Below are 21,605 nucleotides of genomic sequence, written 5' to 3'. Positions count from 1 at the left end.
GCAAACTAAAAATACCGGATGGCAGAGGGGTAGCGCGAGACGACCGCGAGACGAAGGGAGACGACATGGAGCAACTGACATTCCACGGGTGAATCCATTTGCTCATTTTTCCACATCACTCATGTTAGGATGAGAACATGGTCACCCAAACCACAGAGATTTTCTGAGCATTTGTGGACATCTCTTAGTGATGAGAGTGTTCTCACTGTACAGCCCGCCAACATGTGCACAGAGGACCACAAGCTGGCATTAAGCAACCACGCACGCTGTCGTCTAAAAGAGCATGAAGTGGGAAGGGACAGCCGTTGCCACGGTACCTTCAGTCGCGGAGCCCTTCTTGGCGTGGACGCCTGCCATCAGAGCCATGGAGGAGAGGCGGCCGATGGCCCGCACGGCGTGCCCCGTTTTCTATGGAAATGGTTAACGTTTAGCCTGTGTGCTGCAGCTGGCTCATCAAAGTCCCACACTGGGAGGGCTGGGGCGACCCTGGACGGGTGGTTCTCTGCTCACCTGCCATTTCCTGCGTAGGAGGTACTTCTTCATGCGCTCCTTGGAGAGCTTTTTGGCCTCCATGTTGCTGGTGTCCTGTTTGAGCCAGTTGTGCTGGAAGCAATCCGCGCAGCTCAGTCGAGCCCTGCAGACCACGCACGCGCGCGCGCACACACACACACACACACACACACACACACACACACACACACACACACACACACACACACACACACACACACACACACACACACACACACACACACACACACGCATTTGTAAAGCACATTTAAAACAAGAGTGGTGTACACGGCCGACCCATAAACACTGCACTGTACGCCACAGGCCAGTACATTACACATAATACACAAGGTAGGAATCACACACAGAGAAGCACTAACTTCTACAGAGTAAAAAAACTAAATAGAAACAGGTTTTTACTCTCATTTTAAAAACAGCCCGAGTTTTATCCAGACCTTTTACACACCCCTGCTTGTGATTACTGATCATTTATAGCACCAGATCTTTAAATGACACTTGTTATTATGAGAATTAGCCCCTAAATTCACACACTAATTTTAAAAGCTTAGCAAAATTCTCATAAGATTTATGCAGAGGTGATCAAAGGCCAGTGACCAACAAGCTCACTGGTTAAGTGATGGATACATCATCAGTAAATTTGTCAAGGTCATCATCAGTAAATTTGTCAATGTCAATTTATTACAGGCTACATTTTATATGTTATATGGACCTCAGTGATCCATAACTCCATAACTTTACAGACAGTCAGACGATTCCTGGCCTCCCACAGCTCACTCACCTCATGTCCTTCTTCAGAAGGCTGCTGATGAAGTCTTTGGCCTCCTCAGAAATCTCATCAAACGCCTCGTCCTCAAAGTCCCAGGTTGCCGAGGTAACATTGGACAGCGTCTCGTGGTCATTGTCCCCCATGAATGGAGACAAACCACTCACACTGCAAAGGGGGGAGAGAGAGAGAAAGAGAGAGGAGAGAGGAGAGAGAGAAGGGGCAGTGCAAGACAACAGAAGAGACAAGACAGAAGATAAACATCAGAGTTCAAAAGCAGAGTGAGAGTGTAATCAAGTGGAAGGCAGCTCTGTGTGAAAAACTAAAGCGATGGAAATGCAAAGCGAGTTTGCTGTGTGGAACAGCTGGGCTATTCCTCCGTTCTCGACCCCCAGCGGCTGGGAGGAGGTGTCTGCGTGCTGACACTTCCTCACTCCATCATCTTACTTTAGCACCTTCATCTCACACACCACACTGCCCTTAATCACAATCTGCTCCAGAGTCCAAAAGGCCCTGGGAAACAACTGCAAAGTTTTAAGGATTACAAACTGGGCCCAGATGTATTCTGGATCCAAGCTAATTCCCCAACAACCTTCACGCAGTGGGTTTGTCTTTTTCCTTCCAGGTTTGGGGGCAGAATCCCCAGCCTGGCATTAGGGGGAGATCAGAGAGAAGCCACAGTGCACAGACAGATGTCTTTAAAAAGCACAGCAGAGCTCACAGCTACAGTTCACCATTACAAAAAGCGGGAACCTCACTCCCATATCTCCCTCTCCATGGTCACGCCCTGCTGCTCAGTCGGACTACCACCCACTAGCTTGCACATGCCCACACACACCCACCCACCCACCCACCCACACACACACGTGCGCTCAATTCCACAAACCACTGACTCACAAAACCACTGCAACTTCAGATGGCGCCCCTGATAATATCGGCGCAAGGATAGCGCAAGAGATAGTGAACGGTGTTACTCACAGGATGTAGCAGATGACCCCTATGCTCCACATGTCGGTAGGGTAGCCGATTGCTTCATAGTTGATCACCTCAGGAGCTACGAACTCTGGCGTACCAAACATGACCTTAAGTGAACCTGAGTTCTCTGTTGTGCGAAAGAGAAACAGCATTTCAGAGAAGGGTAGGGCAGTATTTACTTAGAAGTACATAATCAATTAAAAGTCTAAACTTTTGAGAAGTCAATTAATTCAATCATTGATTTTTTGATAAATCTGAAGAACTAACTGCTTGCAATAGCGGGATCGGGAATGTAAAGCACGCGTGATTATTTCGGCCCCCTACTGTACACGGCCTGTGCTGACTGCAGGCCTTACCGAGCCTTCGAGCAAGGCCAAAGTCAATCAGTTTGATCTTGCTCCCCGTCTTGTTCACACACATGATGTTCTCTGGTTTGAGATCCAGGTGCAGCACACCCTTCCTGTGCATGAAGCCCACGCCGTCCACGATCTGCAACACGTACTGAATCACCTCCCTCTCCGTCAGCTCAAAGTCCTCATCGATGATCCGCTCAAACAGCTCACCACCGGAGACCCTGCGCAAGGGAAGGAGGGGGTGACCGAACGTGTCACGCAGGAGCGAGGAGGAAACACGGGACATCCGGAGGGGCTTCCAGACTTAAGGTGAGTGGAAAGGACAAAAACAGCGATTGCATCGACAGGGCGGAGACGGAGAGAAGCCCGGGTTTGGAGTGGGACAGAGATGAAAGACGCATGGAATGGAATAGCACACAGGCCGGGTTTATTAATACGATTATTATTATTTATTAATACAGCTTCCCTGTCCAATAACACGGCACCTGTATCAGTATTGCCAGTAAGATTTAATGGTCCATTTGAAAGCATATAAACAGATATAAACCGGCCAATAATTCATAGTTACATAAATTCCTCTTTAAAAATCTCAAGCTCAAGTGAAGCGGAAGTGCTCAGAGAGTAACTCAGGATGAAAAGGCCTCATGTTCACCTGAAGGCTGAAGCCGGACCACCCACAGGTGAAGGCAAATGGGGTACTTACATCTCCAGCACCATGACGACGTCACACTTGGCCTCGAAGGCGTCGACGCACTGCACTAGCTTCGGGTGATGCAGGTCGTTCATTATCTGGACTTCCTGCCTCACGTTTACTTTCTCCTTCTCGGAGTACGCTTTTATAAACTTCCCTGCCCACACCTTTTTGGTGGATTTCTCTATGAGTTTGAACACTGTTCCAAATTTTCCCCTTGGACAAAGCAAAGAAAAACTCTCAGTTAAACTTCTACAATGCTTAAGAGATTACACACCTGTTTTTAAGATGTGAAATAACAGGGCTAAATAGCAAAAAATAAAAATAAATAAATAGATAAATAAATAAGAATACAGATTAATGTAGTTCTATTCACTGATCCAAACTGGGTTTAAACTCACGAGCCCAGTCGGTCTCCCACATCGTAGAGGTCTTTAACTTTCACGTCTGTCCGGATGGTCACGTCTCTGTACTCAGGATGCTTCTCCGACTCTGACAGTGTCGAGGTTTGATGGTATATAGGAGGGGGAAACATATTTATTGTCCCATTAGACATGTTGAAGTGACTATGTGCAGAATTTCCAATTTTATAAAAATGCCATTTTTTCATCTCCTTAACACATATGAAAATCCGATCAGGTCCAAATGTCCACTCCAGAGCAGGCGTACCATCATCCGAAGGCCCAAGCTCGTCTTCCTTATTCTCTGTTAAATTACAAAAAAAGAAAGTTCACTTTTAGCCAAAAGTTTTCCATTTGCCCTCAACAAGCAATTTTTCCAAGTGACCACTAGGTGGAACTCACCATCTTCTCCCACATGGTCCAGTCCTACTTCCACGGGTGCAGACTCAGCGCTAGGCTCCCCTATCCCGTAGATGTTCGCAGCTCTCACTCGGAACTTGTACTGTCTGCCGGGCATCAGGTTCTGGACACTGTAGGAGGTGCTGTTACAGGACACCAGGTCTCTCCACGCCTTGCCCACTGAGTCCCAGATCTCCAGGTTGTAAGACTGGACGGCGCTGCCTCCATCGTAGGTGGGGCCGTACCACGACAGGGTCAGGCTGGACTTGCGTATGTCTGTGGCAGCGGGGACCCGTGCAGGGGGGTCAGGCTTGTCTGGAGTGGGAAGGTCAGGAGAGCATGGTCAAAATGGGAGCAGTCTGGCAAGCAAGGAAGCTGCACCATTGTCCAGACTAGATCTGGAACCAAGACCCTGCATGCGAGTGCGCCGACACGGATCTAGAACCTCGGCCGCAGTGCCGCGTTACACAGCGTACGTGGCGATGATTTTGGCTCTACCGGTAGAGCACACAGACAGCCCGTGGGAGAAGACCGTCTACCCTCAGTGGCACATAATACACCCCGACACGGCTCTCAGCACTTCAGTACTTCAGTACCCCTTCTGAAGTGTCAGCAGCACCAGACAAGACATCACTACCTAATTAATGACCCAGTGTAGCAACCCCGAGTGTCTGAGTAGCCTGAAACACTGCCCTCCAGCACAAATACTGACTCTTCAGAGAAATGTGCCTGCTTCCAGGAAGCAGGTGATGGGGGCTTGTACTCACAGCTCACCAGGGCCACTACAGTACGTCTCCGTTTCGACACTGCAAATAAGACTTTGGACAATTTGCCAGCTGACAACTGTAACAGAGTCTGTAGTGAAGGAAGAAAAGAGGCCGATTACACCGCGAATCTGGCCGACAGTTCAGCCGCACGGGCTGCGGCGGGTGCCAAGTACCAGACGGCTTCGCTTTGTGTCAGTGTAATGGAGGTTTGTGTACAACAGCTGTGTGAGTAACGATGTGACTGCCGAGCTGGTGGGCAGGCCTTTTAACGCCACCCAAACCGATGACGCGTCATGTGTAGCACTCTCTGAAGAGAGATGCACTGAGCTGCCACTTTTGGGAGGCAAAAGAACTCTATTTAGATTTTCAGCGCCATGACACATTTCTGATTAGGGAGGTTTAGCTCTTGGGATAAACACTGTTTATTCAAGTACATTTCTAATATTCTTTCTTAGAGATACCGCCGAGCTCGCGACGGAGTGTGTGGTCAGCACCTTATGCGAAGTTCAGTAGAGTGAGAATTAAATGAGTCAAACGTGTTAACGCAGCCCTGTGCTTTTAAGAGGACTCTCTGCTAGTGCAGGCACTGAGAAATAACCGTACTGAAGGTAACAGGAATTGTAGCCATTTGTGCTGCATCATGCCAATGGCTTTGGACACAGCAGTTTTACGAGACAGCAGAGTCGCGGGTCAGGGTAAAAGAGAGCCGGTCCCGGGCTTGCCAGACGGGGACAGGCAGCCCGACGCACATGCGAGAGTGGGGCACCAGCCACCTAAAGGCTGACAGAGGCTTCGGGGATGAAGCAGTCTTACCCACGATGGTGAGGTTCAGGGCAGCTTGCTTCATGCCATAGCTGTTCCTGATCTCGATGGTGTAACATCCACAGTCCTCCTGCTGCCCGCTGGCTATGGTCAGCTGGCTACTGGACTCGGTGCTCTGAAGGACGATGCCATCTCTACCTTCCTGAATCTGGGGCAACAAAGACAGGTAACTGCTCTGCACACAGGAGTCAGGGGGCAGTTATTCTGAAAACAAGACCCTACACGAAGTGCATTTTATGTGGGTGGCTGGCCAACATCAGATTTTAAAAGATAAATTTCATTTTTGTGGCTGAGGTGGAAAAAAAAAAAAAATGAGGAAATCTACTGTTTGGTTTGCCTGTGCGGTTCCGATTGTGAATCCCACCAGCTTTGAAGGACAGATTCTAAAATTCAACTCTACGAATCCTTTAGTTTGTGTGCTGCCAAAAACAAAGAAAATCTTTATTCGTAAATGTTCTGAATCTCTGTCCACAATGATGACTTTTTAGAGCGGAATATTTTAGGGGGTTTTAAGACTCCTGCCTGCCATACCAACAGAGAATGTGTTTCGTCCACCTGCTGGTTTTGTGCCGTTGTAAGGCACGGACGCTCCTGAGTGTGGACAAAACTGTCTTGTTCATCTCACGGCTTATTAGACACTGGCTTTTCAAACCATTAGTCAGCAGGTTCTGATCTGGGGTAAGTCAGCAGATCTGCTGTTTGTAGACAGAATATTTTTTAGAGTTTAAAATTAATCAAGTTATCATCCCATTTACCTCAGGCCTTGAAGCACCCCCCCCCCCCCCCCAAAAAAAAAAAAAAAAATCTGACATTTTTTACAGATAAGACTGTAAACATTACCGCCCGTTTACACCTTACATTAACATATGTTTCACATCCAAATTGTATCTGGTTTCATTTTGGCCGCATTCACCCAGTGTGACCAGATGAGATCAGATCTTACTTTCGGATTCTTATTTTTTGTAAAAACAACGTGCACATTGTTAATGCTTATTCCTGAAACCCACTGTAAACATGGGTCAATATAACCACTGTATTAAATGCTATTCAAATGTCAGAAACTGTCTACAAAAGACACTGAAGCGTCAGTTCCGGCAAAGCAGAAGTTTCTGTATGGCATCTGTATGGCATAGGCTCTGAGTTCACTTACTTTTGTCTTAGATTCTGTGAAATTCAAGGCTTGTTGTCTAAACCTATTTGTTAGTTGCTTGGTAGCGGTAATTACTCACTACAGGTGTAGTTTCGCCCTGAACTTAGGTGTGAATTGAAGGGCGGGCTCAGCACTTATTGAACTGACTTAAATTAGGACGACTCAACATCTAGAGGAGGTGTGGTGTTCTCAATCAGTTCATCTACATCCCACCTACAGGACTTCACAAACTCAGCTAAGTATCTTCTCATATTATCTTAATAACCCTGGCTAACAGAAACACTTCGCTGCCACAGGAGAGAACTAAGGACTGCAGAGAGGAGGTGGAGGAAATCTTGCATAGATTCAGATCTTAACTCATACAAGTCTCTCCTTTACAAGTTCTCACTGGAAGTAACATCTGCAAAGTCATCCTACTACAGAGAGAAGTTCGAATCATCATGTGATCCACACAAGCTCTTCACTATTTTTTCTTCTCTCCTTAATCCTCCCTCTCCCTCCTTCCTCATCTCTTACTCTGGAAGATTTAATCACCTTCTTTGAGGAGAAGGTTGCAGCAATCCACCAGTCCTTTTTCTCTATTCCCACTCCTCCAACTAATGTGCATTCCCCAACATCCAACTCTCTGACTTCTTTTTCTCCTCTCTCCACAGATGAAATTCTTCAACTCCTGACTTCCAGCAATCTGACTACATGTCTGCTGGATCCAATTCCTTCTGCTCTGTTCCAGACAATCGTAAGAGATCTGCTTCCTTTCATCTCTGTCATCATCAACAACTCCTTATCTTCTTGATACGTGCCTACTGCATTCAAAACCGCCAGGGTGGTACCAATCCTCAAGAAGGCCAAACTTGACAGCTCTAGCGTTACCAACTACAGACCGGTATCACTTCTCTCTTTCCTCTCAAAAGCCCTTGAAATGAGCAGTTTAAAATCAATTGTCTCTTTTTCTCACCCAGAACCAGCTGCATGATCCCAATCAGTCTGGCTACAAACCGGCACATTTTACAGAAACGGCCCTCATAGCGGTGACTGAGAAACTTCATGCCACTAAAGCTGCCAAACAGTCATCTGTTTTGAATCTTCTAGACCTTTCAGCAGCCTTTGACACAGTGAACCACAACATTGTTCTCTGTTCTTTCCGGGCTTGGTGTGACTGGCTCTGCTTGGAGATGGTTTCAGTCCTATCTGGATGGACGGTCCTATCAGGTGACATGGAGAACATCCACATCCAAACCGTGTAGACTCTGCACTGGTGTTCCACAAGGCTCAGTATTGGGCCCCCTTCTCTTCTCTTTGTATACGCGTTCTCTTGGTGATGTAATATCTTCTCATGGTTTCTCCTACCACTGCTATGCTGATGACACTCAATTATTTCTCTCTTTTCCACCCTCTGACACGCAGGTCTCCAGACGTATCACGTCATGGATGACAACCCACCACTTGAAGCTCAACCCCAGTAAAACTGAGCTTCTGTTCATCCCAGGTACTCCCAACCCTTACCATGACCTCACAGTTTCCTTGGAGAATTCCCTTTTAATCACAGTCCGAAGCTGCCCGTAGCCTGGGCGTAACTTTGGACAACCAGTTTTCGTTCTCAACTCATGTTTCTAATCTAACCCGGTCTTGCAGATTCCTCCTTTGTAACAAATGAAGGATTCGACCCTTTCTTTCGCAGGAAGCTACCCAGGTGCTTGTGCAGTCTCTTGTGATCTCAAAGCTAGACTACTGCAACTCGCTACTTGCTTGTCTTCCTCTAAGAGCCATCAAACCTCCACCACTTGTCCAGAATGCAGCAGCACGACTGGTCTCCAATCTCCCAAAGTTCACACGTTACTCCACTGCTGCGCTCCCTTTATTGGCTCCCTGTAGCTGCATGCATCAGATTTAAAACCTTGATGCTTGCCTACAAATCCAAAAATGGACCAGCCCCTTCACACATGAGGTCAATGGTCAAAGCCCGATCTGTACCTTGAGTACTTCGAACCTCAAGTACGGCCCGGCTTGAAATACTTTGCTTCAGGTCTCATGGACGACAAGCATGGAGACTATTTTCTGTTCTGGCTCCAAGATGGTGGAATGAACTCCCGCTTGTTGTCGGGACAGCAGAGTCCCTTGCAGTCTTCAAACACAGACTGAAGACCCGTCTATTTGCAGAATATTTAAAGGACAACTGACACTGCTCACATATTGACTGACTAAATTAGTACTTATTGTAGGGTATTGTTTATTACACTGATGTTGTTTAACAAACTCTAGCACTTATTGTTTATTGCACTTATCATTGTTTAAGATAGACATTGTTTAAGATATTTGTACATCTAGGCATTAGCAGTGATCCCTGTATTTCAACAGCATTCTAGTTCATTGGTATATTGGACTCTAACCTACTGTACTGTACTAGGATATATTCTATGAGTAAATGACAAAGCACTTTTGTAAGTCGCTCTGGATAAGAGCGTCTGTTAAATGCTGTAAATACAAATAATTTATACCATTGCGTACGATTCCAGACTTTCAGTTTTAATTTGTGAGAAAGTGCAAGTGTCAACAAAATGTCCATTTATGTAACTGTATCGGATATATTTATATTTACGGCATTTAGCTGACACTTTTATACAAAAGAAAGAATACAATTATGGCTGAGTACAACTTCAGCGATTGAGGGTTAAGGGTCTTGCTCAGGGGCTCAACAGTGGCAACTTGGCAGTTGTGGGGCTTGAACCAGCAACCTTCCGAGTACAAGTCAAGTACCTCAACCACTGAGCTATTATATTTGGCTCTCCCAAATTAACACCTTATGCCTTTTATTCTGTTTATTCTGCTAAATGCAGAATGATGTTAGTGTTTATGAACACTATGACATTTGTATGTCTGTATGCCCCTCATGCAGAGCTGGCTTGTAATCTAGCACACACATTGTACAGGAATCCTGTTACACCAGTGTTACACATATGACTCTGGTGTTCATTGCATTTCTGTGCGTTTCAGTGTATTTTGTAATTGGTGCGTCTCTGATTAAGCCACTAAACATTTCAGCCACGTGCTCACTTCTTACCGGTTTACGAAACTTGAGCCAGGTGCAGTGGATGGGCGGAGCTCCAGAGAACCTACAGAGCAGAGTTATCCGCTCACCTGCCAAGATCTTCATATCATCAGGAAACTGCAGGATCTGAGGGGACATCCCTAACACACACACACACACACACACACACGCGCGCGCATGCAAGCGCACACGGTCGGCAAACACTCTATTACCTGCACAGTCCCAACTCCATGTGCACAAACAGACTGTGTGAGTACGGTCAGAAACAGCACTTCAGACACTAGTCTTTCTATTCACACATAGACGCAACCATCACCGTAGAGCGCCAACAGCTGGTGCCAATCTGGGAGGATGTGTGTTCTACTGCAAGTGCGTCCTGTCAGAAGCCAAGGGTGTTACTGGGAAAACATTTACGCAGTTCCAGAACTCCCACGGCAAATTGTACCATAGGCCTTTTTAAGGCATGACTAACCTCACTGAACTCACGGCTAAGTAAAGTTGACCCACTTTCCTTTTCATAAGTAACAAATTGCTTTAAAGAGGACAGAATAAAGTGCACTGGCTCCACTGCCTGCTCAGAGGAATGCTGAACTGTTTTTCTCCCAGGATGCGGTTACCTTGTTTTGGGGGCGTTTTTGGAGGTGGCTTCTTTATCCTGGCCTCAGCTGAAAAAAGAAACAGATGCGAATCAGGTCTGATGAACGAGGCGATTCCGCATCAGACTCGACCGCAATGCCCTGTAAGGTAACAAGCTTTAACGAGCAAAACACTGTTATCCAGAGGGCCTGAAGGTATAGCGCAGTACAATTACATTACGTTTCATTTCCAGTATTTAGCAGATGCTCTTTTTCTGGGCAACTTGTGCATGTTTACTTGTGCATGTCTGACGGTATGTGTTCTCTCTGTGGTTCGAACCTATGACTGTCACTGGCACCAGAATCTATTTGCTCCACCAGCAAGGAAGAACGTCTCCACATTCACAATTCCTGACAATTCTTTTTTCATAATGATTAAGAAAGTCAAAGGGCATGAGCAAGCGCATGCATGCACGCACACACACACACACACACAAACTGAGCATGCAGCCCATGGCATCATGGAGCATGGGCTCTGGAGTGCATATACGGAATGCAGGGACTATATTCAATGGTCCGATAAGCAAACTCTGGGAGCGAGGAGGTGGTGGGGGTCTCATTCTGCTCTGGACATCCTGAGAGAGATCAGCTGCTCACGTCCTTTTAGGCTTTGCCTTTTTTGGTCATACTAAAAATAGTCCCCAAAGAATCTAGGAAATATTTCTTGGCCCTATTTACTTTACATCTGATTGGCGTCATGAAATAATGTGGAAGAAGGGCCAACTCACACAACCTCCAAGACGCAGTGGCAACAGCACAGACAGAGCAGTCTGAAGCAGAACTTAAAGATATAAACACATGTTTCTGCGCTTTTCAGACATTCCTGCTGAAAAGAATTTCTGAGCCTCTTTGTAGAAAAGAAAACATCCTTTCTCCAACTATTTCTGTTTCACAGCTCCAGAAAGGCCCTGTCCAACAAAACAGATGTTAGTCGATAAGGATTTGAATAGAGCAAGATGTTTCCATGCGACACAAAGACAAGACAATGAAGAAAACGCGTGAAGCACTAACGTTGCGCTTGAGAGCAGAAAGGTCTTCGCCAGCTCCGCAGCTCGGTTTAGGAGTGAAACCTGGCTCCTCGCTAAGCCCACCAGAAGTCCACTCCTTTGGGCTATGTGTAGGCAGCAGCGCAGTCTCACATGTACAAACCATGGTGGAGACACACCATTAGAGAGAGGTGCTGAGACCCGCTAATGAAACCAACTGCCACAATATCTGACACCAGGTCAAAGCTGAGAGACTCTGAGAGGCCCAGCTACTCTGCAATCTTTTGTTGCAAAATAAAATGCGTTTTTCTCAGCAAAACCAATCAATCAATCAGTGTGGTATATAATCAGAGTACTGTAGAATTCAAACATTTTATAAATGCATATTGTATCGAAAATATAATCAAACCTTAAGCTCAGAATCTCACATGCGAGTCTGTGCCCTGCACACACTCCAACGTGACAAGGCCAATGCATTAACCCCACCTGTCCTTTGACACCCAGCCAGGGGACACTGTGGGAAAGAGGCTTGACCTCATCAAACGTCCTCACTGAGAGGGGTAGAAAGGCTCATATAATTCACTAACGGACCTCAGCATCCCAAACTAGCCAGCAGCTAGCCTGTGAACCACGTCATCTACACGGAAGTGGCCTATAGAATTAACATTTAAATGAATGGTTCTGCTTTAATTCACCGGGCTGTTGCATAAACTGCAGGTCCAGTCAGATAAGCTGCAGCAGTCATCTAACAGAGGTCAGACTGAACTGCTTTCTACAGAACGTGTACAACAGGCCACACACCAGCTTTTACAATCAAGATTCTTTTGTCAAGAAGACACACTGGAACAAGATAGCACCATCTATAAGAGGTTTCAAAAAACAACCATGTGTTTTTCAGTTCACTGTTCCCTCAGAATAACACCTTACATATCTGGTGTACTCTTTCCTGTCTTGTGGTGTGTAGAGTGAATGGGGCCAGTGGATTAAAGATGCCTCACTTAAAATAGCACGTAAAATCTCCTGACGGCATTCTTATTGGATCTTAACAGCTGCCAATCAAACTGGTACTATAGCACTTTCTAACATACGAGCCTCCGCCCCAGAAACGCAGTAGCCTTCATGGCACATGAGAATCTAGTCATTTTACAGCACTTTTTGACAACAGACCGTGTCAAAAAAGTCCAGGGTTTTGAACTGTTCATAGCTCAGCTGCTCTGTTTTTCCACAAGGTCATGATGCTAAAAAAAACTTGGATTTTTCTGATCCGAACCAATATTTTTATTATAGAACTAGAGAGAATTAGAGCTTTGCAGGTAATCTTTAACACACAAAATATCAAAAATCAAACCTTGATCACATCAAACCTATAAATGCATGTATCGTTACACCCCTAAGGTGGCCAGCAAGAGAGGATGTTAATGTTACAAATGGAGGGAAGACTGGCTCTCCCAACTGATGGGCTGATGGCATAGAAGGCTGAACAGAGAGGTGTGTCCCGAGGGGCATGTCCAGCTCAGTGTGGCCCCACGCTGGCCTGAAGCCCCACCCCCTCTCTCACACTGCAGTGCAAAGGTTAACGTTTTCCAACAGCCCGTACAATACCAGTGTTATGTTTTTAGCATTGTGACGTTTGGTTACAAATTTCCCATGAAGGATTAGCTGCAGAATAAGAATGTAACCCCACATTGAGCCTCTGATACATGTGTGATAGAGAGGAAATCAGGGCTATGCAAGAGTTCTGTGGCCACGGGAAATTATTCACACTTTAAGCACACACTTCCTGTTTCCTCGCTGTAGATGATACAGAATATACTACATCTAAAGAGAGTACTAGTCTGCCATAGTCACTAAGCCCAGCTCAACACACTGGCATATAGTCACTAAGCCCAGCTCAACACACTGGCATATAGTCACTAAGCCCAGCTCAACACACTTATGTAGCTCACTACACTGTACTAAGAAATATACTAATATGTAGTACCAGCATGAACTGAAATGTTCAGTTTTATTTATACGTCAGTCCGTTTAAATCAGAGACAATTCTCACAATTCATGACGGAGCAACGTCACTCTACTCAGAAAACGCCTTGGGAATCCTGGTTGGCAATCAAATCAGACCAGTGTGTCATGTTTGCTCTCCTCCACATTAAAACACACCGATGAAGGTCAAACTGGACCAGCGCCGTGAGACGCTACTGGTGAGCCTCTCGTTCGTGACATCAGATTACGCAAGAGGTTGTAAAGATGTACTACAGCAGTCACTAATGTGAACACCACAACAGCTGTCAGTGTAAAAGCCTAACTCACTCGAACATCCACATCCTATAATATGGATTATATCCACAGCCTAACATGGGCTATAATCTACAGCCTAACATGGTCTATAATCCACAGTCTAACATGAGCTATAATACACAGTCTATAATCCACAGCCTAATATGGTCTATAATCCATAGTCTATAATCCATAGCCTAACATGGTCCATAATCCAGTCTATAATCCACAGCCTAACATGGTCTATAATCCACAGTCCATAATCCACAGCCTAACATGGTCTATAATCCACAGTCCATAATCCACAGCCTAACATGGTCTATAATCCACAGTCCATAATCCACAGCCTAACATGGGCTATAATCCATAGCCTAACATGGGCTATAATCCACAGTCTAACATGGGCTATAATTCATAGACTATAATCCATATCCTAACACAGCAGCAGCGAACATGCCCAGGTTCTAAGAGTAACCGTTCTGCCGCCTCAAGCAGCCAATTTCAGAAATTAATTTTATCTTCAGGTTTGAGCTCATCAGAAAACCCAGAAGGAAATGCTTGGAGGGGCTTTTATTTTTTTACCTTGAACTGACTGTCCCTGTGAACACGACATAAAATGGAAGCATTTTCTTGCATTAGGTGTCTGCCTGTATTCAGTGCTCCGAGTGCTCTGACGCAGAATAAACTCTAGGCTATACCGCACACTGCCAGATTATTGGCAGGGATGGCAAAAATGATAGAAAAACCACAACGTGGGGTGCATTACACTAAAGACAGACAGGGTGAGAGGGTGAGTGAATGAGTGAGTGATGAAGTTTAGAAGTGTGACACTGCAATAAAAGTCAGAGCTCCTGATCCATCTTAGTCCCTCCTTTCTCTCCTTCACACTGTCTGCTGCTCTCTCTCCATCTACCCCTTCACCTCCACCTCTTTCTCTTAAAACTGTAAATGAAGTGTGAAAAGTGGTGTGTTTTGGGTTTCAGGTTTCTATGGCAACCAAGACAAACAGCATGCAAATAGATAAAAGAATCATGAATAATTGCCAAAAGACACATCCAAATTTACAGACAGAGGTCAGACACACACAGACACACACTGCTCAGTTCAGTTAAAAAGCCCTGAAGGCTCTTGGAGGAGCGGTTATATTGCGTGCGCGTGTGTGTAAGAGTTTTGGTCTGTATTCAGCAGTGGGAAAGAATCCCTGTCCCCCATGTCTCTACTTTTCGGGGAATAAAGAGGACGGGTGTATTTTGGACTCACTCTCTGTGGTTGGTGTGGAGGGCTTCTTGAGTTTCTTGTCAGCCAGTGTGGAGCTCGTGGCACTGGGGTCTGCAGAAGCAGAGCGGAAATGCACATGACCAACTCAAAGAGCAGGACAGCAAGCATCACTCCATCTGGGTCCCAATGCAGAGTTTTGGACTTAATACTTTTTTTTTTTTTTTTTAAAGAGAGAGACATAGAACAAACCAGAATAGCATATTTATTTAGTTTTGAAACAATATGTGAAATGTTTGTACTAATGAAAACTGCAGGCCAGTCAATTGGAAATACAGTACTGTGCAAAAGGCCATCATTATATTTGTTGTTTTAGTAATGGTATAATGACCATATATAATTATTTCTCAGTCTCCTTATTAGAATACAACCAGAAAATACAGGACATTTGTATGTAGTATTAAAAAAATGAAATAAATTCAAAACCAAGCCAGCTTCTCTTGGCTACCGTGGCGAGTATTTAGTGTGATGTACCCTTTCACTTGGGATCTTAAACCTACTAGAACCTGTAAACCTGACCTGAACGGTACCAGATTACCGCAGAACACTTCAGAACCGACTACCAAAACAGTTCACCACATGCTTAGTGCCAAGGGAGGTCACACTAAACACTGACTTATGTCTGTAGAATCCATTTGTTATGAAAATTGTGGTTTTTTTAATTCTTTGTTCATATTTCCGCTATTTCTGTCTATATCTTAATAAAGACACTGAAAACCATTACTAAAACAACCAGTCTCATGGTGGCCTAAGACTGTTGCACAGTAATGTATATGCCAACAAATGGCTGCTGCCAACAGTACTCATCATCATCATCATCATCATCATCATCAGTCAGCATGGAGGAGACATGCAGGGTAAGAGGGTCGGGGGGGTAACAGGGCATGCAGGCTGAACTCTGTAATTGCAGGAAACTGCTGGGCTGTGGCCAGACCTCAGGAGATGAGAGGCAGCCGGTTGTACCATACCTCCCAAACCCACAGAGACCCGACCAGTTAGATCCTCTCTCAGCAGTGGACTGGAGAGGTTCCACCATCTTAAGGCGTTCATGTACTCACCATCAACTAGCACCATGCAGGAACACTCTGCCCTTCCTGAACCAGTTTCAGCTCTGCACACGTACTGACCCTCATCCTCTGGCAAGGCCTTATCAATGGTCAGAGAGCACAGACCACCTGAACACGCACACACACATGACAGATGATATATTTCCACCATGAAGTGCATCCTCTCAAATATTTCATTTAATTTTTCAACTGTTTGCTGCCAATGGTTAGAGCAGGTTATTCTGACCAGTAAAGCATATTAGTGCAAAGTTTAGCTCCAACACAGTGCACTAGTCTAAATGTTCCCAATTTGATACAACACAGCAAACAGAAGATGACAAATCCTCCAATGGAAATATTCCCATGTTGTTCTGAGAGTCTCATACTGCAACACTGTAATTGCTTGTTGTGACAGACATGACAGGTCTCAGAGCTGCCTGTGAATCCTTCTGATAGAGCTCAGAGAAACTCTCCTCCAACACAGACTACTACACCTGATTATGTCAGGAAGCTTGGTCCCTGGAGTTCTGTTTGGAGTTCTGGAAACCTTATACAGGAGTAAATAACTCTGAGCTTAAAGTGGACTTGACTATACATGGTAAGGACAGAGTAAACATTCAGGGACCAAATAAGGTCCATCATGGAATAATATCTTTAGGAATGCGGTTTGTCTTCTGTATTTAATTAACTAGATTTTAGTGAGTTCAGACACATAGGCGTCAAGTGGAGACCCACCAGCATGCAATCAAAGTGCTTCCTGTCTCACATTAGTGCATCTAGATGCACCACTGCACCTCTACTCCACCCCCCCACTCAACTCCACCCAGACCAGACCCAGAGAATCCTGCTGCTTTTCTTACACTTGCCACCAACACTCCCCCACAATAAACACAACCGTAATAAATATCACAGCGGCTTTTCCCAGAAAACAATCCCGTCCAGACACTGGATGAAAGGGAAAGGGTGCCGTTATGGAAATGAAGCACATGTTAGGAGATCTACGCTCATATTCGTGCGGTGAGAAGAAGCAGAGCTCTTGGACTGGAGGACAGCCACGCTGGAGATCAGTCCAAACTTTACAGCACCTGTCATAAACCTCTTTATGAGCTCCCATTAAATCAAGGCAACCAAGTGCGTTTATAATCAAATGTCAATGTGAAGAGTGTGGACACACAGATTTGATACTAACCCTCGTTGGTTATGACAATGAATTTGGACGACTTGATGACTTTCCCGTCGAGAGTCCACGTGACGGAGGCTGGAGTCGCAGACGATAGCCGGCACTGCAGGTGCAAACGCTCCCCATCCTGCACCAACAGGTCAGTCAGTTTTTGAAGGAAGACCAGCTCTTTCCCGACTCCTGTCTTCGGGAGGTCATTTGGACCCCCGTCCACACAATTCTGTTCGTTCTCCTTCCCTGTTGAACCCTTCGGTGCTGGGCTTTCGCCGCTGCTCCCAATACTCCTGGGATTCCTCTTGTTCGTCAGCACGGACCTGAAGTCAACTGGGTCATTTTTGCTGCATTCCTCTTTCCCAGAAGTGCTTGCCTTGGGTCCGGGGGTTCCCTTCCTTCCCAGTACTGCTCTGAAGTCTACCTGCTGGGGGCTGCTCACCTTCCTCTCCTCCTCCGTCTGGGTCTTGGGCTTGATCTGCCGCTGGAGGTTCCCGCGGAAGTCCATCTGTTCGGCCGTGATCTCTTTTAGGTCCTCCTCCGAGACACTCTTGGTGGTGACCTTGCGGCCCAGGACAGTGCGGAAGTCCACCTGCTCGGCCTCCTTCTGGCGGATCTGGTCTTCCCGATGCTCCTTGGTCTCCACGCGCCTCTTCAGGAGACCGCGGGCGGCGATCGGCTCCTCCGGATCCCAGTCCTCGTCCCTGCGCTCCCAAATGGGATCTGGCTCTGCTCGGAATGCCACAAGGCTGGGCGCTTCTTTCTGCTCTCCCTTTTTTCTGGCTGTCCTCTCCACCCCTCTAGATCTCTGACCCTCTCTGTGGAGGCAGGGGGAGGAGACGGTGACGTTCAGAAGGCTCGGCCCACAGCGTAGAGCAGCTTAATTAAGGAGAGTTAGTGCACCAGAACAAACAGTTACATCACAGATGACTTCAGAAGCCTTATAAGGGAATGAGTGAGGAGAGAGCTCCCTGGCTCACACAACAGCACAGCTGGAGGAAGCAGCAAAAACAGCTTGTTGGGCTATACAGAGAGATTACAGCAGTTACAGGATGGACCACTACATAGCCGGGGGACCGAGGGTGCCTATAAACGGAGGGGGGGGGGCGGTTACTCACTCTGTAGACGGCTCTCTGACAGGGTCCTCGTTCACTAGCAGGGAGGCCAAACAGCTGCAATCTCCTACTTTATTCCTGTAAAACAGAGAGACGCTTGGAAACTCAAACGTGGTTTGAAGCGCGTTGCCTTCAGACAGCTGAAGAAGGAACAGAGTTTGGTTTCTTTTTTTTAAAGGAAGTGAAAAAAAAAACCCATACACACTCCAGTCTACATGTCTGTTGTGAAGTGATAAAGAATACGAGAACTGTAAACCCGACTTATTCTAGCGTGCTTGTGATGCAGCAAAGAAGAAGATGGCAAATCCCCAACATCTTAAGAGCACGTTTCCAAAAAAATCTATTTATATAAATAAATAAATAAAAGGAGATCAATTCTGCATCTCTCTGTAAAACCTGGTTTTTACTGAGTAGGTCTTGACAATCTACTGCACTCATTGGCTAAGACGGCTAACACATTTCTGTCCAATAGCATCACTAGGGTTGTGTTTGTACTTCAGATAGATCTCGTAGTTTCCAGCATGGTGAGTCTTCACGTTCCTGATGAGGAGTGACACCACATCCTCCTTTTGCAGGACCTCAAAGTCCCGCCCGGAGGAGACCTTGCACCCATCCTTCATCCAGAAGAACTCTGGGAAGGGGTCCCCAGCTATGGCGCAGGACAGCAGGACGTGCTGACCCACGTCCACAGTGGAGGACTTGGGCTTAGTGATGAACCAGGGCTGCACGCCATCCTGGGGCTCTGAAACACAGGCACACGTGCAAACGTCATCCATGTCTCGGCCGCCCCGCAACCCGGGGGCCACTCCAAGGCGAGGTTCAGGGAGGGGCGGTTACCTTGCACGGTGAGCGAGGCTCGGGTGTGAGCCTCGCCCGCCACGTTCCATGCCTCACACATGTATGTGCCTGTGTCTTCCGGGAACACTTCCTGTATGAAGAGGCTGCAGAGACTTCCTTCTCTCTGGAAGTGGAAGTCCTCAGACTCTTGAATCTCCTTCCCATTGTGAAGCCACAGCACTTCTGGAGCAGGATGGCCTATACACACACACACACAAAACCATGGAAATACCAAGCATGGAACCTGCTGGTGTGTGTTACTGAACACAGAAAATGACCGCCTCTTAGCTCTCAGTTGTGACCGAGCAGAGAAATATGAAAGATGCTTATCAGGAGGGTAGTGATTCCTCCAGAGCTGGACACACAGGCATGGCTCCAGATTACATACATAAAAATGGGAGGAGTTGAACTTTCCACTGAGGTCTCACACACACACACGAGGAAACCCAGTTGCACATTCCAAACAGATCTCATGAGAAACCGGAGGAAATCCCCCTTCATTAAGAAAATAACAAAACCCAGAATGCAGAAAGCATTCAAAGACTGCAGATTAATTTACAAGGGGGGGGTGGGGGGGGATATCAATTTTTAATCCCCAGAACATAAAAAAAAATTGAATAGTAAAAGATTAAAACAGAAGAATAAAAAACCCACAAAAGGGGCAGAGGGGTCTAGGAGAAACACTGCAGAGCTCCGCATCTCTGTACATAACGCGATGGGTTCGGCCCTGACTGTGGGAGCTGGTGGTCAGGGCAGATTCTGCTTACCCGTCACTTCCACGGTCATGGTGACTTGACTGCCGTCCATCACCTTCAGATCCTGCAGCTCTTTTAAGAAGACTGGGACAGAAGACCTCTTCGTCTCCGAGATCGGTGGACCAACTGGCCTCTTAACACTCGCCTTAGCTGGAACACACACAGACACACACAGACACAGAGGGGGTGGCCGCTAGTGATATTAGAAGGTGACCCCACATGGTACAGGCTGGTCTATTTATACCTTCAGTATCGGTGAAAGTTTTTTTTTTTTTAATAATCTTACAAATTAGTGACTGGAAAAGAGATTATCCCACATACATATCAAGCATAGATCTTTACCACAAACAATTACTTTATTTACCAGGCGCTCACACTATCTATTCCATCAGCACTACTGCAGTCAGCCCCTGGAAATCCATAAACAGTCTTAGATGTGCAACATGATATTTCTGGTAGCTGATGCATCACATACACAGACGGGAAAATGGTGCTTTAGTGTAGGGAACGCCACGTTTCAAGCCACGTCCCCCCGGCGGGGCTAGCCAGGCAGCGGCCGGACAGGCTCGTTTTCTACGGGTGAAAACCAGACACCTCTGCATCTGCAAATCTAATCAAATGCAGCGTGTAGGGGGAGACTACGGAAACAGATAGACAAACGAGTCCTGCAAGCTTTTCATGAGTGAAAGGCCTGACATGAGTGGGCACATATGAAACCCCTGTGAGTGGGACAAATACCCTGGCCTGCGTTTACCAACATGTATGGATTATTTTACTTCCTGTGCCACATCGAAGTGCCTGAAACGACCACTGAAGCTAAAAATGGAACTGTTGCGGGGAAGAATGCCTTGCTGCATCTCTTTGCCAGGGAAGTCCAGGACCAAACACGTTGTTCAACAGAACACCGACCACTCAAGGTGTTACCAAACCAATCAATATTGAGAAAAATCGTCAAAGCAACGGTGAAGCCTGTCACCATTTAAGATTGATTTCATTTGTACTCTCACACAGAGAAGGAATATAAACAGTTGGGAAATGGTGACCTCTCTCTGCTCCTGTTGGCCTGCACAAGAATGCGTGACCCAGGCCAACATCATGACTGGATTTTAGCTTCCATATGCAGAGCCATAACCTTATTAATTTAATTTTCATACCTTTGCCTGGAGAGACTGAAGCTGTCATCAGAATCATTTTTATCATATTACCTGGCTGATGTAAACAGACCCAAATCAAGTCCAGATGGACAAGCGATTTGAGAAACGAGATGATGAAGACAGTCAGACGTGTGATTTTAAACCAGACGTACACAGCCTGTAACCTGCTGGTGCTTCCACGCGTGACTGTGTGTGCTTGGCCTCACAGTGTCCCTGTCCCTTCTGCTGACTGACCTTGACACACACTCAAGGTCAAGCGTTGGTTATTCCAAGTCTCAGGTATATAATTACGCTTATACACTGATCTGCAAATTCTTCCAAATTCTGGCACATCATTTTTCCTTGCAAGTGGTTGGCCTCCTCCAACCCCCCCCAGACACACGCTTGAATTCTAGTGGCCGTCTCATCCATTTCAGCTCGACGCCTGGACACGGCCACCCTCCATCTCCCCATCAACAC

The 21,605-nt window shown here is 46.3% G+C and overlaps 1 protein-coding gene across 6 annotated transcripts in view; it reads right to left on the bottom strand.

Annotated features, from left to right (window-relative positions):
- The window catches only part of mylka (myosin, light chain kinase a), a 42,381-nt gene that overhangs the window by 1,522 nt on the left and 19,254 nt on the right, over window positions 1-21,605 (bottom strand). For 5 of the 6 annotated variants that reach the window (XM_035535390.1, XM_035535406.1, XM_035535407.1 and 2 more), the window contains 19 exons: window positions 20,005-20,142; window positions 19,238-19,435; window positions 18,896-19,142; window positions 18,404-18,478; window positions 17,304-18,103; window positions 16,127-16,243; window positions 15,054-15,122; window positions 10,516-10,563; window positions 9,911-10,038; window positions 5,694-5,850; window positions 4,117-4,428; window positions 3,983-4,018; window positions 3,715-3,805; window positions 3,326-3,529; window positions 2,626-2,843; window positions 2,273-2,396; window positions 1,310-1,462; window positions 511-634; window positions 318-408 (listed from right to left, as the gene is read on the bottom strand). In XM_035535390.1, the coding sequence (XP_035391283.1) occupies window positions 318-408; window positions 511-634; window positions 1,310-1,462; window positions 2,273-2,396; window positions 2,626-2,843; window positions 3,326-3,529; window positions 3,715-3,805; window positions 3,983-4,018; window positions 4,117-4,428; window positions 5,694-5,850; window positions 9,911-10,038; window positions 10,516-10,563; window positions 15,054-15,122; window positions 16,127-16,243; window positions 17,304-18,103; window positions 18,404-18,478; window positions 18,896-19,142; window positions 19,238-19,435; window positions 20,005-20,142 (3,330 nt within the window). The remainder of the gene's footprint in view (window positions 1-317; window positions 409-510; window positions 635-1,309; window positions 1,463-2,272; window positions 2,397-2,625; window positions 2,844-3,325; window positions 3,530-3,714; window positions 3,806-3,982; window positions 4,019-4,116; window positions 4,429-5,693; window positions 5,851-9,910; window positions 10,039-10,515; window positions 10,564-15,053; window positions 15,123-16,126; window positions 16,244-17,303; window positions 18,104-18,403; window positions 18,479-18,895; window positions 19,143-19,237; window positions 19,436-20,004; window positions 20,143-21,605) is intronic. The other variant, XM_035535393.1, reaches the window with a different exon arrangement.

Source organism: Electrophorus electricus, chromosome 2, assembly GCF_013358815.1.
Source record: "Electrophorus electricus isolate fEleEle1 chromosome 2, fEleEle1.pri, whole genome shotgun sequence".
Lineage (NCBI taxonomy): Eukaryota > Metazoa > Chordata > Actinopteri > Gymnotiformes > Gymnotidae > Electrophorus > Electrophorus electricus.
This window is presented reverse-complemented; position numbering and strand designations above follow the sequence as displayed.